The 19139-nt window shown below is 46.0% G+C and overlaps 2 protein-coding genes across 6 annotated transcripts in view; one reads left to right on the forward strand and one right to left on the reverse strand.

Moving 5' to 3' along the window:
* The first annotated feature begins 2799 nt into the window (after nucleotides 1-2799).
* On the forward strand, nucleotides 2800-18811 carry CCNE2 (cyclin E2). 2 transcript variants are annotated; one of them, XM_081874500.1, is made up of 12 exons: nucleotides 2800-2873; nucleotides 5473-5510; nucleotides 5670-5772; nucleotides 7397-7447; nucleotides 7947-8098; nucleotides 10335-10470; nucleotides 11016-11162; nucleotides 12685-12780; nucleotides 13823-13957; nucleotides 15041-15152; nucleotides 16795-16949; nucleotides 17817-18811. In XM_081874500.1, the coding sequence occupies exons 2-12, from the start codon at nucleotides 5497-5499 to the stop codon at nucleotides 17913-17915; spliced, it is 1200 nt and encodes a 399-aa protein (XP_081730626.1). In that variant the 5' UTR covers nucleotides 2800-2873; nucleotides 5473-5496; the 3' UTR covers nucleotides 17916-18811. The 2 variants fall into 2 exon arrangements, with proteins under 2 accessions (XP_081730626.1, XP_081730625.1); XM_081874499.1 differs by having other exon boundaries at nucleotides 16795-18811.
* Nucleotides 18623-19139, reverse strand: part of INTS8 (integrator complex subunit 8) — a 30736-nt gene continuing 30219 nt past the window's right edge. For all 4 annotated transcript variants that reach the window (XM_081874087.1, XM_081874088.1, XM_081874085.1 and 1 more), the window contains exon 28: nucleotides 18623-18972. In XM_081874087.1, the coding sequence (XP_081730213.1) occupies nucleotides 18856-18972 (117 nt within the window). In that variant the 3' untranslated portion in view covers nucleotides 18623-18855. The remainder of the gene's footprint in view (nucleotides 18973-19139) is intronic.

The following is a 19139-nucleotide window of genomic DNA, read 5'->3' on the forward strand; positions in this document are numbered from 1 at the left end:
TATTCCCACCAAAACCAAGGGGCGGACTCCTAATGTAGACTGAAATAATGCAAGGATGACACGCATTAGCACCTGACATATGTGCATTTACATCTCAGCATATATGTAAATTTTATGTTTTAATATTATTTTTATTTTGAATTACCTATTGGGAGGCACCATGTTTCAGTGTTTAGGGCCTCTAATGGTCTTAATCCAGCCCTGAATTTAATCAAAAGCAAAGGATATCAGCACCAGCATGGGCTGGTTAAAACAGAAAATGCAGAAACAATCTTGTCACTGTGCTGCTGCAGTTTGAAAGGATTATATAGGGAAAGATGATTATAATTTCCTAAATGGTAATTTTGCACAATGTTCATTCAAAAGCCTTGGGGTGATATTCAAGGAATACACACACTGAAATTAATGAATTTAAGTTAGTCAATATATATTGACTTCAACCAGTCTGTTCTGAGTAAGACTAGCTTTGAATTGGTCTGAGTACTCAATTTGCTTAAATGATCACTGTTGGGAAGTGTTTTAAACAGGGGTCAGCAACCTTTTTCAGCGGTGGGCTGGTCCACTGTCCCTCAGACCTGGGGGGGGGGCAGACTATATTTTTTGGGGGGAAATGAACAAATTCCTATGCCCCAGAAATGCATTTTAAATAAAAGCACACATTCTACTCATGCAAAAACACCAGTCAGGCTCCACAAATAACCCAGAGATGCATTTTAAATAAAAGGACACATTCTACTCATGTAAAACATGCTGATTCCTGGGCCGGATTGAGAAGGCGATTGGGCTGCATCCGGCCCACGGGCCTTAGGTTGCCTACCCCTGGTTTTAAACATCTAGGGAGCAAGGCCTGGTTTCGTTTGTTTTCCCCTTTCCCTTTGCAAGCCACTTTGAGGGTTTTTTTTAAAAAAACAATCAAGCACTGTATAAAATTTGGTAAACAAATGCCAGTTGCAGGAAACTGCAGGAGAGAGTGCTCTTAGAATCATAGAACTGTCAAGTTAGAAGGGATCCCGTGGGTCATCTAGTCCAGCCCCTTGCAATAAAGGAATCTGGTAGTGCATTTGGAATACTTTGTCTTTAATTTCATTTCAGGGGCGTGGTAACTCAAGATTAGAGTCTCATGCTCTAGGGATTGAGCTATCTCGGGTTATTCTTTCACTCAGGTTGTGCTTGAAGGCTTCCCGCAGGCAGACATCCGCCTGGCCATTGTGAGAACAGGCTGCCGGACTAGGTGGGCTCACCTTAAGCTCTCGACTTCCTTATAATGACTTACTAATAATTGTATACAGTACTGGTCAGGATACTACCAGTACTTATTTACCTATAGATCGTATTCTATTACTTTTTTCTTCCTTTCTTTTCCTCTCCTCCCCCTGCGAGAAATTCCCACCCCCCACTATTATATCGAACATTTCCCGTGTTCCTGACCACATGCCAAAGCCTGGACACAGCCCTGCGCGCTGCAAGAAGGTCCAGAACCCCTTAACGGTGCTTCCACCGTCTCCCCCGCTCCCTCCATCTTTGACAGCGGCCTTCCTCCTGGCTTCCCGCGAGCCGTGTTTACATTCTGCCGACAGGTCCACGTTGCCGAGCCATTCGGCCTTCTGATTGGCCGCGGCGCGCGGCGCGGCTCCGCCCAGAGGTGGAGCCCGACGTGGCGAGCTGTCTAAGCGCGCGTGTTGCTAATGCCAGGCCGAGAGCGGCGGCCGGCGCAGGAGCCATTCTGGTTGCGCGGGCTCCCGGGAACGCAGCTGACACGGCTTTGCAGGGTTCACGAGCTGTCCGTGCAGTCGGTATGTGAGAGACGCGCAACAACGGGCCGAGAGGACGTTTGGGGAGGGAGAAGGGCTGGTTGCTTCCATAGCTGTCAACTTTCAGATTTGAAAGTAAGGGATCAGCAGCCTCACCTGTCCTGGGGAGCCTCGAAAATAAGGGATCAGCAGCCTCACCTGTCCTGGGGACAGTCTACGGGATATCTAACAATCCGGGATAGCAGCGGGAAACGGCGCTGGAATAAGAGAATTTCCCGCAAAAAAAGGGAAGGTTGACAGCTATGGTTCCTCCCCCACCTGCCTTGGCTGGGGGCTTCTCCCCTCCCGCCTCGGCTGTCAAAGCCCCATGGGTGCCAACTCCTTGGGGCCCTGGGTGCCCGAGCACCCACCCAATTCCCCATGAAGGGGCCGGGCACCCACACATTTCGGGGCCGGGGCCATCCATGCGCACTGCATGGCACCCACGGCCCCGGAGAACCCACGATCACCGGGTCAAGCTCTTGCAAAAGCCCCGTCGCGTCTCCCAGTCGCGGGCACAGCCGGTTGCCATCTACTTGCAGGAGGCCGGCCTCGGAGGCGAGCGAGCATTTGGCGGGACTGGCGGGGGAAGCGGGACGTCCTCCTCAGGGGACACTCTTACGCAATGTCCCCTCCCCGGGGGCGGGGGAGGGAAGACGGGCGGGGCGCGGGTATGGTTGGGCGCCGCGCGGGAGCGTGCACCGGGCGTGCCTAAAAAGCTGCCCTGCTGTCATTGCATATAGTATATTTTTGGGGTGTGTGTGTATATATATATTTAGTAGTGTTTCCCCCTACGAGGGGGAAAAAAACCCCAGCAGGAATGAGCCGGGGGTTCCTAATGTCTGTCCGCGGCTGGGAATCCGCGAGGTTCGTCCTTTTTGCAGCGCTGGGCGCCGGGCGCGCTCCACCTCGGGGTTCCGGGGCGGTCGGGCGGGAGAACTCGCAGCCCGGGAACTGCAGGAGGCGACGAGAGGGCTGAGCTGGGACCCAGGCCGGCGCATGCGCAGGCGGCGCCCTATATAAGCGCCTTGGCGCCGGCGCCAGCTGAGAACAGTCCAGGTTTGGGCGGCAGCGGCGGCTGAGGTGCGGTCTTGGGGGGTCTTCTCTGTGGGGCGGGAGGGCGGCAATGCTCGGGAAAGGGCTGGATGGCGGGCGAGGGGAGCGCGGGCTGCTGGCGCCCTGCTGCTTTCGGCCTATATGGGGAGGGGGGCTGGCTTTTTTTAAATTCCCCCCTCCCTGCGTGTGGTGAATGTCCTGGCGAGGAGGGGGCTGGGGGGCTGAGGGTGCCGGGGCGCTGCTTAGGGGGCTGCCCCAGAGAAGCGCTGAGGGGGGAGGCAGCGGGCGGCGGGGCTCCAGCGCCGGCTGGAGAAGGAAGCGGAGCCAGAAGGCGGGATGCCCGCCCTCCCAGCTCGCCGGCCGGGCTTTTTTTGGAGGGAGAAGAGGCGGCGGCGAGGAAAGAGCGGGGATCCCCCACCCATCCGGCCCGGGGGGGCCTCTCGGGGGCCGAGGTGGGGGGTGGCGAGGCGGGAAAGTGAGGTGTCTCCCCTGCAGCACATTGTGGGGGGGGAGGGAGTTGCTCCCGGTTTTTCCTAGGGCGTCTCTGTCTTTTTTGGGGGGGGCGATGGGGGTCTCCCTATGGGGGACCCTTTGCACCCCCGCCCCACCCCCGGCAACCCTGTTCCTCTCGTCGGGGTGGTCCGGCAACTGGCTCGGTCGGCCTGCCTGCCCTTGCTGGGCGTGTGAGGCTTTTTTGGAGGGAGAGCGACTCCCTCCTCCGGGGCGGGGGGCGGGGAGCCCGCCTGGTGGCTTCCCGGGCTGCCCCGAGAGCACTTGCCTCCGTCTTTCGCCCCCTGACCGATCGGGGGTTTCTGCGGGGGGGGGGGCTTCACAGAGGAAAAGGTGTGTTTCGGGCGGCGGAAGGGATCTTTCCCCTCCCCTGTTGGGCTGGAAGGCGGGAGAGGCAGGTTGGGGTGCGGGGTCCGTCCTGCAGAAGCCCCCCGCTTTGGCTCCGGACTCGACTTATTGGGGGACGGCGGGAAGAGAGGGGGGCGCTTCTTGCCTGGGGAGGGGGCTATGCTTGTGGGTCTTTCCCTGTCTTGATGCAAGGAGGGGGGGGAGCAATCGGGGTTTCTACTCCTATCCCGTGCACCCCCTCTGTAACATTTCCTCTTTTGCAACCCCGATATATAGGGGCATGTGTAAGTGTAGGCGGGAAATGCTTTTCTTAGAGAGAGCGCGCTCTTGCCCGCCCTCCCCCCCAAAAAAACTCCCGCCGGTATCGCTCCCCCACTTTTTTAAAAACACTGTGCTCTTTTCTTCATTATTATTTTTTACGTTCCACCCTCTTAGGGCCAGCGGGAGTTTCACCCGCATGCTGGATGGAGGGTGGTGACAGAGTCCAGCCTGCTGTTGCCGCCTCCTGCATTTACCCGCTTTCTGTAAATTGGCGCGGGCCGGAGAGCCGCGTATAGCTGGCTCGGCAGCTTGGGGGTGGGGGGGCTCCTGAAGCTGCTGCCCCCCGCCCTTCCCGCTTGGCAGGGAGCGGGGAGAACAAATGGCAGAAAGAGGAGGGGGCAGCTCGAGTCTTTGTGGTTTACTTAGTTCACTCGAAACAAAATGTGTGTCTTCGCAACAAGTCATCATAAGTGATAAGATCCTAGTGAAAGTACTGTAAAGCTTGGCAATCTCCTTGCACATAGGATTTGGGTGTGTAAACTATATTCATGTACAGTAATAGCTGTTTATACACATGCAAGTAGTCTCTGTTCCTGGCAATGCTATGTATGGGGTTTGATTCTGAGCGCATGGGACATACATATTTGCGAAATATGCAAACCAGCACTGCTTATGATTGATGGGGGTACAAAAGTTGCAAGTCGGCAAATCTTACCTTGGGACTACATGCTCATAGCAGAGTTCTCTGAGGAAGCAAATGGAATGGTGCCTGGAGCAAGGCATGAAGTGGAACAAAATGGCTACTGGCATTGATGCTGGGAGGCAGCAGATGGAAGCTGGTTGAACCTGAAATTGACCAGTGAGCACATGGATGATGAGAAAGGGTGACCTTCAGTTTTGTGTGTGTAAAGAACTGTTGCTTTGAGCTGAGATGTAGGGAATTACCACAGACCACCCTTACTAAGAAGGATTGCGGGGTAATGTACTGCCAGTTCACTTCCCTTAATTCAGGTGTGCAGGGTTTTTCAGGGACTGGAACATGACTAATGTGGGCAGTTTGCCCAGATTTCCTGTTCCAAGCGCAGGATTGTCACGAGGTAACAGGTGCCTGCCTCTCTGTGGAACACTTGTAGGCTCCTGGCTGTACATAAAAATGCCTTGCCCACGATGCTGGGCAGTTGCCATTTGGATGTTCTTGGTCTCTGCTAATTTCTGGAAATATCTTTGGGGTTTAGGCAGTAGGCATGCACACACTGGGAGCTGGACTTAATTTGAGGGGAAGGACTGTAGCTCAGTGGTACAGTATCTGCTTTACACATTCAATCCCCAGCATGTCCTGGTAGTGCTAGGAGACAGCCCTGCCTGAACACCTGGAGAGCCACTGCCAGTCAGTGTAGACAGTACTGAGCCAAATGGACCAATGGTCCAGCTTGATTTAAGCCATGAGCTAAACAGCACTTTGTATGTACGTACTTTGGGTTAACCTATAGTCTTCTCTCATTTGCAGGCAACTATCTGGAATCCTAATAAGATGTCAAGGCGCAGGTAACATCACTTTTATAATATGCTAGCTGTATACAGTCTGACTGCAGCCCATAAATACATGCCATCATAAAAATGGTTAGTCTTTAAGGGGCCACAGTGTATGTATAGCAATGCTCTCTGCTGCTGTCCTGATGGGAAAATGTATTTACACTTCCACAGTAGTCGTTTACAAGCCAAGCTGCACCAGCCCTGCCAGGATACGTCTCCTCAAGAACTGCAGCTGCCAGAGTCTCTTCAGAACAGAAAAAGGAAAGCAATGCAGGTAAGTAGGAATTGAAACAGTCTCCTGGAGCCAGATGTGGTTAAGAATATGAGCAGGATTGTCTTGTTCCAGCTGAGACAAGAATTCACGGCACTGATATTGGTAAAACCACCTTTTTCTTGGCCTCATCCTCGCATCTGAAATGTAGAGATAATGGGTGGAATTCAGCATCACACTATTACAAATGTTCCGTCTGTGCAAGCATATCAACTTGCCAGATGGGACAGTGGTGCACTGTTCTAGGGGTTCTCCCACCCACTCCAGAGCCAATTTCAGGGACGTACAGTACATGAGGGGAGGAGAAGGAAGCCCCATTGTGGAAGCCTTTGAGCAGGCCTTCTGTAGATGGTATTTGTGAGGTGAACCCCACACCCATATTTGTAAATAAAGCTGACATTGGCACCTGGCACTCTCAAGTGGTAGCCAAGAGGCTGCTGATGTTGATCCTTGGTCAGCTTCTTCCCCCATTGTGGGAATATGGTCATTTGTCCATAAGAGCATGGGCAAAAGTTTATTATCGCAAGGATGATTTCATAGCAGAAAGCATTGCTTGGAAGCATGATCAACGCGTGGAGAGCTCATGCTGCCCGATGATTGGCCTACGTAGCATAGCCTGATCAAATACGTGGTCTGGTGTGAGAACATGAGACTAATGTATTGTATTGTCTTTTATCTGCTGACTGAGGCAAAGCTCTCTCTCCTTGAATTTGTATCTTTTCGTGAACACACAATAAAGGTTGGGGCAGCAGCAGCTTCTAGAAGAAGAGCTGCGGCCAGATTTCTGCAACTGATCTTGGTGTGAGACTGATTATTTTACGGATGGCGAGCTGGTTCTCGTCACCCCATCCCATCCCAATTTTGGTTTGTGTGGAGCTTCCCCGACATTTTATATTTTCCACAATAACGAAAGCAGCTCATTGTTTCTGTGGTTTGCAGGCATCTGCCACAGATCACAGCTCTGTTGCTGCCTGTCCACACTGCCAAGTCAAGGGAAGGAGTGGTGGTTCGTGGCTGACACTAAGCAGCACTTTGTCAGGGAAGATTTTAAACCTCGTCCTGGCTCACTTTGCATCAGTGGCGTAGCGTGGGGGGTGCAGGGGGGGCCGGCCGCACCGGGCGCAACATCTGGAGGTTAGGGTTAGGGGGCGCAAATCCACGGGTTAGGGGGCGCAAATCCACGGGTTAGGGGGTGCAAATTACTTGCCTTGCCCCGGGTGCTGACAACCCACGCTGCGCCACTGCTTTGCATATCACTTTTTAAGAATTCTGGCATACTCTGTGAAGGATCTGAGCAGCAAGACCACTATGCCTGTTATTTTTTGTATGATGTTGGATGCTATTAAGAGCATTCTGCTACTTGCATAATGTTTCCTCTGTTATCCCTTTTTTTGGTTAGGGCAAGTGTTTGAATTATCACTGTTTAATAGCTGTGATCGGTGGTTGTGCATATGTTGCCAATAAATGACTTTCAAAAATGAATAGTTGTGCACTGACGGCTTTAATGCTCCTATTTTTGAGGGAGGGATTTGAAATTGAGGGAGCCCTTGGTGTACCAGGAGAATTTGGCTTCGCTTGGTTGCTGCTTTGCTCTTAATCAAGGTGAATCTGTGTCTGTTTTCCAAAGGACCCCACGAGAACAGAAGAGATCAACATGAGACATCAGTATGAAATTAAGGTAATAATGACCTGCGTAACCATTGATTTTTAACTAAGCTGGTCTGCGTTCTTCAGTATGTATGAGAGTTTAGACTGTTAACATGGTGTCCCTTGTGAGCAGGAGGTTCTTCACTTTTTGTCAGGGAAAGCATAAGGGAGAATTAATGACTCCAGCTGCATAGTGTGTGATTTGTATTCATTTTGTTGTGTTAGCTGCTGCAGTTTGTGTTCAATGAATATTTCACCACTGGAAAACTTACTTTCAACTTCCAGGAATGTATAGTGTTAATTATGTCCCTTCCCAATATCCCACCTAATGTCTTACTGCTGCAAGGGTTTGGATAAAATGCTTTGGGATTTGATTTGCAAGGCCTAGTAAACATTAGCTGGTTGATGATCTATTCTATGTGACAGTGAAAAGGTTTCAAAAGGCTGTGACAAATTCTGCTACTCATAAACTATCTTGCTTGGTGTTGTATGTATTTTTCTCATGCTAGCTCTTAATATCTCATTTGTAGAGTTGTTGGCCATCTACAATATCAGGCGGCATCTCCCCTTGTATTATAATAGAAACTCCTCACAAAGAAGCAACAACCACTGACTTTTCCAGATTCAAAAAATACAGGTTCAGAAACCTCTTCATAAATCCATCACCTTTACCGGAACTTAGGTAAGTTATAATCAAAAGCAATTGTGATACTGCTATACTTTGATATGTTAAGCAAAGCGAATGTAGTGCAAAACCCCTGTGTTGTTCACCAATTTGTATTGGTGGGTAGTCTTTGACTTGGAGCTAGTGGCATATAGAAAACACACTGAATAACACCACTAATAAAACCGTCTTGTTTTAGTCCTTGGTCTGAATGCTTTGCCTATCATCAAGGGCAATATGTGAGCTGTGAAATTTTGATGGACAAATTATATTTCAAGGTGTCATCTGTGTTTGATGGAAATTGCATATAAATCTGGCATTCTATGAAAAATGTTTTAAGATCATTTCTGCAAGTATTGTTGCTGTGTAGTCTCTTGTACTGCTAACTTTTTGGAACTGCACTGACTAGAATAGTCTTCCTCAGTACAGTGCCCTCCAACTTAGATGTGGTACCTCCCTATATACACCGCCTCTCCCCATATAAACATATCTGGACTCTGCGATTATCATACGAGGCCCTTTGTGGGCCCCCTCCACGAGAGGCCCGGAGGGTGGCAACACAGGAATGGGCCATTTCTGTTGTAGCTCCCCATTTGTGGAATGTTTTCCCCTGGGTGGCTCACCTGGTGCTTTCACTACACATCTTTAGGCACCAGGTGAAAGTGCTGATAACCATGCTGTGAATATTTTATGGCCTTTGAAATGGGTTTGGGGGAAGAGGGTTATTGATTTGTTTTTGTTCTATTATGTGTTTTTTGTTCTCATATTTTTACGTTGTGAACCACCCTGTGATCTTTGGATGAAAGGTGGTATACAAATTTAATCAATAATGGGGGAACTCATGGGAATTGTAGTTTGAAACATCTGAAGGGCATCAAATTGGGGAAGACTGGACTACAAGAAGGTGGCATGGTTGGGAACAACACATTCATGCATATAGTAAAGTGAAGCACCTATACCATATTTTTCCGTCTATAAGATGCCCCTATGTATAAGACGTCCCCTATTTTGGGGGACTCCAAATTAAGAAAATGGGGAGGATTGCTCAGAGTTGTTTACCTTTTGGGGGGGGGGATTGCTGGAAATCGCTCACCCGCTGCTGACGATCGCATGCGTTGCTGAAGACACGCAGCCGCCAAATGGCTGCCCTATTGTTGCAGCAGCAGCCAATCACCAACAGCCCTTCTCACAGCTTCCAATCACTCACACTATCACCACTGTGAATCTCCTGCTCACGGCTGCGACCAATCACAACCCCCCCCCCCGCACTACCCAAGTATAAGACGAGGGCTAATTTTAAAGCTAATTTTTAAATAAAAAATCCTTGTCTTATAGACGGAAAAGTACGGTATGTGTTGGTTGCCATGTCTTTTCTCTCTCCCTGCCCTGCTTGAGTGAAACTGAGCAGAAATTGTGTAAGTTCCATTATTCTGAAACTGCCCAATTGTCAACCTTGTAGTCCTAATAGTCATTCATTGTTGTCAGTCAGAAAAATCATTTTTCAACTTACCTGACGGAAAACTTGTTAGTTTTGCTTAATGACAAAATGACAATAATTTGAAGCAATTGTTGAAAACTTATTGTCTTCTGACAAGTCTCTATAGCCACTTAAAAGCTGAGTGAGTTGATTACTGAGTAGTATCTACCTCTTTTCAGCTTTTGCCCTTGAAGGCATGCAACACTGACCATCCTTGATTGGAACAAAACAAATTCCTTCCAGTAGCACCTTAAAGACCAACTAAGTCAGTTCTTGGTATGAGCTTTCGTGTGCATGCACACTTCTTCTTGATTGGATTTACAAACCTCAAAGCAACTCCATTTGATCAGGGGCAGCAGCTGAAGGGAAGAGCAAGCACCTTTTATTATGCTTGTCATTGGCATAATTAAATCATAGAAATGGTGCAGGGGTGAAGGATTGAAGCCTCATCCCAGGAATACTACCTCAATCTCTTATCTTGTTGGGAGTAGGAAGTAGCCATGCTGTGAGACCTTTCAGCTGAGAGGGGCTAAAATGCTATAAAGAAATGTTCTCCCACCCCTTCAGCTCCCTTTAAAGTCTGAAAAGTCAGATACAGCCATCTGCATCATATGTAGTCTGAAGGCAAATGGACTTTTCTACCTCAGATTTTTTTTTAAAAAAATTATTTGGCAGATATGTTTCATACCCCATTGAAGTCCAATTTTTGCTGAGACCACGTATTTTATGTCTTTTTAAAAATAATCTGGAATTTAAAATGTCTGTCTTTGATTTTAGCTGGGGAAATTCTAAAGATGTCTGGTTCAACATTCTCAAAAAGGAGAACAAATATTCTCACTGTAAGCATTTCACATCTCTACACTCCAACTTGCAGCCGCACATGAGATCAATCCTATTGGACTGGCTTCTGGAGGTGAGTATTGAACTTATAAATGTAATGTGTGTATAAAGGACAGTCCTGAGAAATAGCAAGACTGACCCAGAGAGCTCCCCCCACCCTTTAAGTATTAAGCTTGTTTATATTCTGCTTTTCCAAATTGTGCTGAAAGCAGCTCACAAGGATAGTCAGCGTATCAATATATAGTAGGGGTCAGCAAGGTTTATCTTGCCTGGGCCGGATTGTGCATGCGCATGAGCACCCACACCCGCGATTTTCGGCGTCTGCGCATGCACAGATGTGATTTTCAGCATCTGCACAGATGCGATTTTCAGTGCCGTGGAAGCGAGTCCCCACACTGCACTGGTAGCTCGGTTTGGGGGTGGCTCATGGGCCGGTCAAACAACATCCATGGGCTGCTTCCAGCCCATGGGCCTTAGGTTGCTAACCCCTGATAAATAGGCACAACAAAAACATAGGCATAAATATATCCCTTGCTGCGTTACAACTTAAAAAAAAATGTTTTGTCTCACTGTTTGTAGTATAGTGACTGTGATTAAACAAAGCTTATTCTGTAACAGGTATGTGAAGTATACACGCTCCATAGGGAAACTTTCTACTTGGCACAAGACTTTTTTGACAGATTCATGCTGACTCAGAAGAATTTAAACAAAACCATGCTTCAGCTCATAGGAATTACAGCCCTGTTCATTGCTTCCAAGCTTGAGGTAAGTAGCTGTCAGTGAAACTATTCTACCGTTGACAATATAGCATTTTAAACCCATAATTGTGCTGCATGTCTTTTCCAGACAAAGGCCCATCCCAGTATAGCAGCTGAGAAAGAAACAGGTCTTTTTCTTTTGATTAAAGTAGCTTGGCTTATTACTGAGGAAAATGGAAGGTCTGAGTTGCAGAGTTTTCACACTGATATAGCAGCTCTTGGAAGTGTGTGTGTGTGTGTGTGTGTGTGTGTGTGTGTGTGTGTGTACTCACAAATGATAGCCCTAATTGTCATTAGCAAATAGCTGCCTATGTTCTTAACCCTCAGAGTTCTTACTAGGATTCTGATAACGGGGAAATGCATCCCTCAGTAAATGAAGGCTGGGAGTTTCCTAATACTTAGCTGAGACTGAACACTTTATTTTGTATCCTGTCTGCTTTACAACTTGCCTTTTCACCAAAAACCTCAAGGTGACCTGCATCGTTTTCCCCATTTTATTCCCACAACAACCCTGTTAAGCTCCTGTTTTATTCCCACAACAACCCTGTGTAAGCTCCTGCAGTTAACTGAATGGGGGTTTGAACCCTGGTACTCCCAAGGGTGGCGCTGTGGTCTAAACCACTGAGCCTAGGGCTTGCTGATTGGAAGGTCGGTGGTTCGTTGTTCAGTCCCAGCTTCTGCCAACCTAGCAGTTCGAAAGCACGTCAAAGTGCAAGTAGATAGGTACCACTCCAGCGGGAAGGTAAACGGCGTTTTCGTGCACTGCTTCTGTTTCACCAGAAGCGGCATAGTCATGCTGGCCGCATGACCCAGAAAAACTGTCTGCAGACAAACGTCGGCTCCCTCAGCCAGTAAAGCGAGATGAGCACTGCAACCCCCGAGTCGTTTGCGACTGGACTTAACTGTCAGGGGTCCTTTACCTTTATCTTTTTACTCCCAATTCTAGTCAGAAACTCCAACCACTGCCACACTGGCTTTTGCTAAGACTTGCTAAAAGAAGAGCACTGATATGTATGCCTAGCAGGCCAAACATGTCAACATCATTTGAATGATGCAACATTTGTTGTAAACTTCACCATCTTTTAATGCACTCTATGGGTCGGGCCTGTACATCTTAAAATTTTTCAATTAAGCTGGCAACTGATGAGATCCCTAAAGATCTCAAGCACAGCTTAGGTTGGGGACATGGTAAAGGACTTGGTTCTAATGGTCTGGCTTCAAATTTCACCTCTGACTCCTGCTTTGTGACAGTGGTGCTTTGCAAGTCAGACCTGGGCAAGTGACAGTGGTTCAGTGAAGAAGCTTTTGGACTGTCCTGTGCAATTGGCCTTAGGATTTCATGGCGTTGCCAGTGGGCTCATGATATGAGACTTTGCACAGTAGTGCCACTTCTGTGAAGTTTCTTCTTGATGTGAAATAGCTGTGGTATGCAGAATAGGGTTGTAGGAGAATGGATCAACAAGTCTGTAAGCCCTGTTGGATTTGCTGTGGTTTGTTCTAACATTCTGTCTTTTTCTTCTTCCTTTAAGGAGATTTATGCTCCCAAACTACAGGAATTTGCCTATGTTACCGATGGTGCTTGTAGTGAAGATGATATTATAAGAATGGAGCTCATTATATTAAAGGTAATAAAATGAAGATGCTGACCATTTCAGCACATATTTAAGAGTCTGCATCCTAGAAATTAATCTATTGGATAGGTAGCTAACATGGTGCCTTCCAGATGTTTTAAGTGCAATTCCTATTACTCTGACCATTGGCCATGCTGGCTGCTCCTGATGGAAATTGAAGTCCAAAACATCGGGGGGGGGGGATCATATTGCCTCCTCCTACTCTATTGGCTTCTTAGGCAGAGCAGATAGTATTTATTTCTTAGCAGTGTCTCCAAAATCTGGAATCTGACTCTGATGTGTACTTTGAAAGCTGCTTGGATACACTCTATGAAAAGAGTGGATCCATTTTAAGCTTTGTATTTTACAGAAGATATTTCTTGACCACCTTCTCAGGGCTGGGAAGAGTTGGAGCTATGTATAAAGCAGCTAACATCTCATGCCAGTGTATACATCCTGGAATGCTCTAACAGTACCCTCTGAGATAAGAGAATTTCCTGTGACTTGAGCAACTTTACTTGATTTTACATAAGAACTGGTTTTGCTTGGCATTCTCAGAATGGGAGCGCTTAATCAAAGGTGGTTTGTTGCCAGTACCAGGAGAGGGCACTGGGATCTTGTACATCATTTCAGGCAGGAATGGGGAATCTGTGGCCCTCCAGATGTGTTGATGGGAGTTGGAATCCAGCAACATCTAGAGGGCGACACAGGCTCTCTATTCCTGATTTAGGGCATTGTGCAAGGGTTTAGTCTTGCAGAGCAGTAGATGAAGAGACCAAGTGGATTTCTGTATCATAGGATGGCATGAGGGGAGGGCTCACAACTTGAATTCTGCTTCATTCTACACAAAGAATGCTGAGCATAGTTGGGGAGAAGGAAAAAAATAGAGAACTGTTCTCCCTGATGCGTCAGTGATACAGTGCAGAAACAGATCTGCACACTGCTGTGTGAGAACTTTGCAGAGTTTTGGGCTGCGTGAATAAAAGTTTACTTGCTAAGTTTGTAGATGTAGGCATCATGCCCTAAAGCCTTTGTTATGATGTTCACACACATGTAGGCTCTAAAGTGGGAACTGTGCCCAGTAACGATCATCTCTTGGCTGAACCTTTATCTCCAAGTGGATGCTCTGAAAGATGTCCCAAAGGTGCTGCTACCTCAGTATTCTCAGGAAAAGTTTATTGAAATAGCACAGGTAAGTTCCTATTCCAGCACATCTGGTGCATAAGAGCACCATACAGATATATAGATGCAGGATTTCAGCTCAGGGAGACAACTTGCAGGGTTCATGTTTGAACACCAGGAAGATGACATTGAGGTACAGGGCAAGAATCAAGTGATGGAAATTTCTTCAGTGCTTGATCATACAGCTGTCTCCAGCGGTGGTCTCCCACAGACGACTTGAAAATTGTGGAGGGTCTTGGCAGACCACATAAATGATTTTTTTTGCCTGTTGGAGCAATTGTGCTAGATGCTGTATTATTTTTAATTGTATTTTAATTCGAGCTTTTCTTATATATCGCATTGTAATACAGTAAAATGCAGAATAAGAGAACATGCTTGTTGCATTGGTTATAAAGCCTGTATGATATAACCCCCACCCCCACCCCCGCTTCAAAATATATGGAGGTACCCAGTTCACCTGGTCTCTGGATGATTCAAAGCAGTGCTTGGTTGCAAACAAATTATAAGATGAGAAACCTTTAGTGCAGCACATTGAGCTCTTGGCAAGTGGATACATAAGACAATTGGTTTGGATTCTAAAATGTGATGAGGAATCTCATGAGCTAGTGCAGTGCAGTGTTGATCTCGAGGACTCAGGATGATTATGTGAGACTGTAGCTTGCAAATGTTTTCCAAATACATTTGATCTTAATTCAGTTAAAATATTTTTAACATCTGGATTTTATTAAATTAATTTGTCCTTTGGATAGCCCTACTCAGACACAATAGTCTTAAGTGTTATGAGGAACCTCCGTGTATCAGCTCAAGTAACATAAGCTTAGTGAAACTGGTGCTATTCCTAAACTCTAAGCAACCGACAGGCATTATTTGTAATCTTGCACCCTCATAATCCAAGCAATGGACAAGCAGCCATCCATCATGGATGCTTTAGTTGAGATTCCTGCATTGCAGGGGATTGGATTAGATGAGCTTCAGCATCCCTTCCAACTCTGATTCAGTGAGTTACTTCAGCTTGTAGTGATTAGCTATCAAATACGAGATTGGTTATAACCACGTATTTATACTAATAAATGTGGGTTTTCCTTCCTTGCAGCTTTTAGATCTATGTATTCTAGATGTCAATTCTTTGGATTTCCAGTATAGAATATTGGCGGCGGCTGCACTCTGTCACTATACCTCAGTACATGTAGTTACAAGAGTCTCAGGTAGGATGGAGCATCTTTTTTGTTGTTACTCAGGTTTTCATGTCCTAGCTATTGTAAGATGTCTGAGGCTGCAATAAATATGTGGGCATGCAAACTAGCACATAAATATATGGGCATGCAAACTGGCATAAACTGGCTGGATACCTTTTTATTTTAGAAATAAAGTACTAGCAGGGCTCCTCAACAATATTGTATCACTGGTGTGTTACCCGATATTGTGGTTGAGGGGGCTGTTGGCTCAGGATTGAAAGGGGTAGTTCTCACTCTCTGGAGGGTTAGTTACGGAGCCTGATCACAAATTGTGTCTGTGTACTTCTCAATAGGCTAATTTTCCCTCTGTTTCCTCCCTTCCACCTCTGCCCTTAGCTCATGCTTTCTCATAACTCTGCTGCCCCTTGAGCTTTCTCGCATTTAATCGTGCTATATTAAATTTTGAATTCTAGGGTTACCTCTCACTTTATCCCTGGGCACATTTAAAAATTGCCTACCCAAACAATGGGATTTTTCCTGTCTTTTACACAACGTCTCTTCATCCTGTTCTGTTCCATTTCTCTCCTCCATGTGCAAACTGTGATTACTCCACACATGATAAGATTAATGAGAAACAAGAGGGCGTTTTATCTGCAGTTGTCACTAGCTGAGTCTATTAGGAGTTATCCTTGGACATGCTGGGTACTACTTTATCCCTTTGCAATAGGAATAAGAATTGCTAGATCCTCTTGCCAGCACACCAGCCACTATCTTGGAAATAATATTTGGTAATATATTGCACTTATGCTCATACAGCTTCGCTGGGCTGTGGCTGTTTATATCTGAAACAAGGCATATTAAACTCTGCACAAGGTTCAAAGTTTCAGAAATGCACAGTAGTGGTGAAACCAAGGGGTTCATGACTGTTGTTTTCTAGTTTTGAGGTTGCCTTGAGTCTGAAACTGATGGCCAATAATGAAACTGAAAGCTATTTCAGCGAGCGCAAGAACGTTAAGCTGTGAATGAGAGAAGCTAGAAACTGAAAATCTTGCCTCTGCCATGAACTCAGTAGTTGGCCTGGAACAAGCCACTGTTCCAATAGATTTGTTCTAGCATTATTGGCTTAGTAATATACGCAGGTAAAGGTAAAGGTACCCCTGCCCGTACGGGCCAGTCTTGACAGACTCTGGGGTTGTGCGCCCATCTCACTCAAGAGGCCGAGGGCCAGCGCTGTCCGGAGACACTTCCGGGTCACGTGGCCAGTGTGACATCGCTGCTCTGGCGAGCCAGAGCCGCACACGGAAACACCGTTTACCTTCCCGCTAGTAAGCGGTCCCTATTTATCTACTTACACCCGGGGGTGCTTTCGAACTGCTAGGTTGGCAGGCGCTGGGACCGAGCAGCGGGAGCGCACCCCGCCGCGGGGATTCGAACCGCCGACCTTTTGATCGGCAAGCCCTAGGCACTGAGGCTTTTACCCACAGCGCCACCCGCGTCCCAATATACGCAGAGTGCCATATAAATACTTAAAGGCTTTTATTTGTAATCATGTAATTTTATTTACATTCTGTCCAACTGTTTATGTAAAATATCAAGTGTAGCTCATGTATGTTGTAGAGCAGTGAATACGCATTATGAAGACCTCGACTCAAAATTTCTCTTTTATTATTAGGCTTGGAGTGGGACAGTATTGCAGAATGTGTAGAGTGGCTAAAACCGTTTCTTAAGGTTGCAAAAAAATCACCAGTGAAACTAAAGAATTTTAAGAAAATTGCAGCAGAAGACAGGCATAATATACAAACGCACACAAACTACTTGGACATGCTGGTGAGTTGTTTCTCCCACTCTGAGTTTCATGTTGTACCTCTGAGTGTTAAAGTAATGTCACATATCTTGCCCACTTCCAGTGTAAAAGTTATTTGGGCTGGCAAGACATATTTGTATAGCACTACAGAGATGTTTAAGAAATTGGTTCAAAGTCAGGAGCTAGTGAGTTCTGGGCCAGATCCAGCTGCTTCCTTCTCCACTTGAGCTTGTCCAGGACAAACCTCTGACCCTTAGAGTGTTTCATGTTTTAAAAGACCCATCATCCCTGACCATGTCCATACTGACTAGGGCTGTAAAGACAGTGATGTACATTTTTGGCAATTAATATAGTTGCATTAGAAAGTAAAACTAATGTATAAAGATAACTGAAATTTGAAGATGCATCTAGTTTTAAATACATGAACACAATAAGAAATAAGCTGTGTTGGAGCAGTAGTACAGTTGATCTTTTATCAGTAGACAGACATACTGTAAATAGAACCAATGTGCCCCCAACTCAGACTAGGTGGGCTACTGGCTTGATCCAACAGGGCTATTTTGACCAGTCACTAGGGTTGTTTAAGGGCAATGGGGTAGGGGTCCCCCACCTCCATGAAGAAAAAGGAAGGAAATTCTTGTGTGTCAAGTAAATGCCATTTGCATGAAAGATGCAGACCATGAGGTGAAGAGAGGGCACCCTAGTTGTACCAGTTCCTTTTCAAGGAAAGGGGGACTATATGTAGGAATACAAGGGAGCAATTTTCTGCCTTTGAGTCCACAGGCAAAAACTCTCTCATGAAGGAATGTGCTCTGAACCATAGGGGAATAGCAAAGCAGAAATTGCTTGGTTTACCATTTGGTGCATTAATTTAAATATTAATTGAATAGGATGAAGTCAACTATGAAGTAGCTGTTGCAGCACCAGGCCAGCTATCACCGGTGTCTACAGGAGGAATAATTACCCCACCCAAGAGTTCTGAAAAATGAAATCCCTGCACAACAGGAGTGTGTGCCAACCTGAACAATATTGTAAGACTGTTGGAAAATACATCCTGGACTTTTTACACTTGACAAGTGGTTGGGAAGACTATCAGAAAGAAGCTCACATGCAACTTTACAGCCCAGTAAAGAACAGACTATGAATTTAACTGTTCAGCAGTCAGAATGAACTACACATTTTTAACCTGTTGAATGGCCTCAAGTAACTGAGTTTTTTGATACCTGTGGGTGAGTGTGTCAGTGGTTTAGCTATGTATGAACTTAAGATATATTCTGCTGACTTCTGTTGATAGCACATTGTACAGTCAGCTTCTACACTCAACAGCATTAGTCAGATTTTAGAAACCTGCGCAGTGTAACTGCTACTGGGAGATCAATCTTGCTACTATACTTGTGTAGTATAGCTATGAGATAAGGTGAAACTGGTTTTAAGCATTGGCATAGGAAAGTGGGGGTGAGAAGAGGCTGCAGTTAAACATTGAAACTACTTCTAAAATCAGCAGGCAACTTAAGCAACCAGCATGTAACTGGAACAACACCTGCTTTACCGTGAATAAATGTCACATACTACCTCTTTCCTCATGAGGTGCTATTTTCCTTTTATACAAGAAAAGCTGCCACAAAGCAAGGGTGAAAAAACAAGCAGGTGAAGTTAAGACTGTTCTGCAACAGCTTAAGTACTAGGGAGAGTCATGCTCTGTCCAAGGTAGTTTACTGTCCCTCTTTATGCCAGCTTGCATTACAAAAGCTAACCTGCTTCTGTATAATCTTGTAAAAAGAAAGGAAGAATTTTTAAGTTTTCTAAATAGGAAAATGCCACACAGTATGTTTATAAATTTGTAATAAAAAAAAGGTCTTATGCGTTAATAAAGTGTTGGAAATAACTTGCAGCTGCCATCTTTTATCTCGCTCTCTTAGAAATGGTGCTCTAAAAGTAAAGCTTTGCCATTGCTTGAAGAAACTTCTTTTTCCGTCTTTGAGCAGCAAGCTGTAGCACTTCTTCTGGATTACTGGAATTCAGCTCAGTCTGCCCAATAGCTTTAATCTAAGTATTGAAACAAGCATCAACATAAGTTAGTACTGGCAATAAGCAAGTTCTGAGAATCATTTCAATGTTTTATATGCAATGCATATTGTTTATGTAATGGCTGCACAGAAGAAAGCACATAGTAGCAAAAGGGAGGTACTATTAAGTCTAGAAAAGAAACTTAA

This window comes from Podarcis erhardii (genome assembly GCF_964252035.2).
Source record: "Podarcis erhardii genome assembly, chromosome: 8".
In the NCBI taxonomy this organism is placed as follows: Eukaryota; Metazoa; Chordata; class Lepidosauria; order Squamata; family Lacertidae; genus Podarcis; species Podarcis erhardii.

Coding starts and splice junctions, on each gene's coding strand:
- CCNE2 (XM_081874499.1), top strand. Junction 5,773..7,396: donor GAAAAAGGAAAGCAATGCAG/GTAAGTAGGAAT, acceptor TGTTTTCCAAAG/GACCCCACGAGAACAGAAGA. Junction 12,781..13,822: donor TGGAGCTCATTATATTAAAG/GTAATAAAATGA, acceptor ACACACATGTAG/GCTCTAAAGTGGGAACTGTG.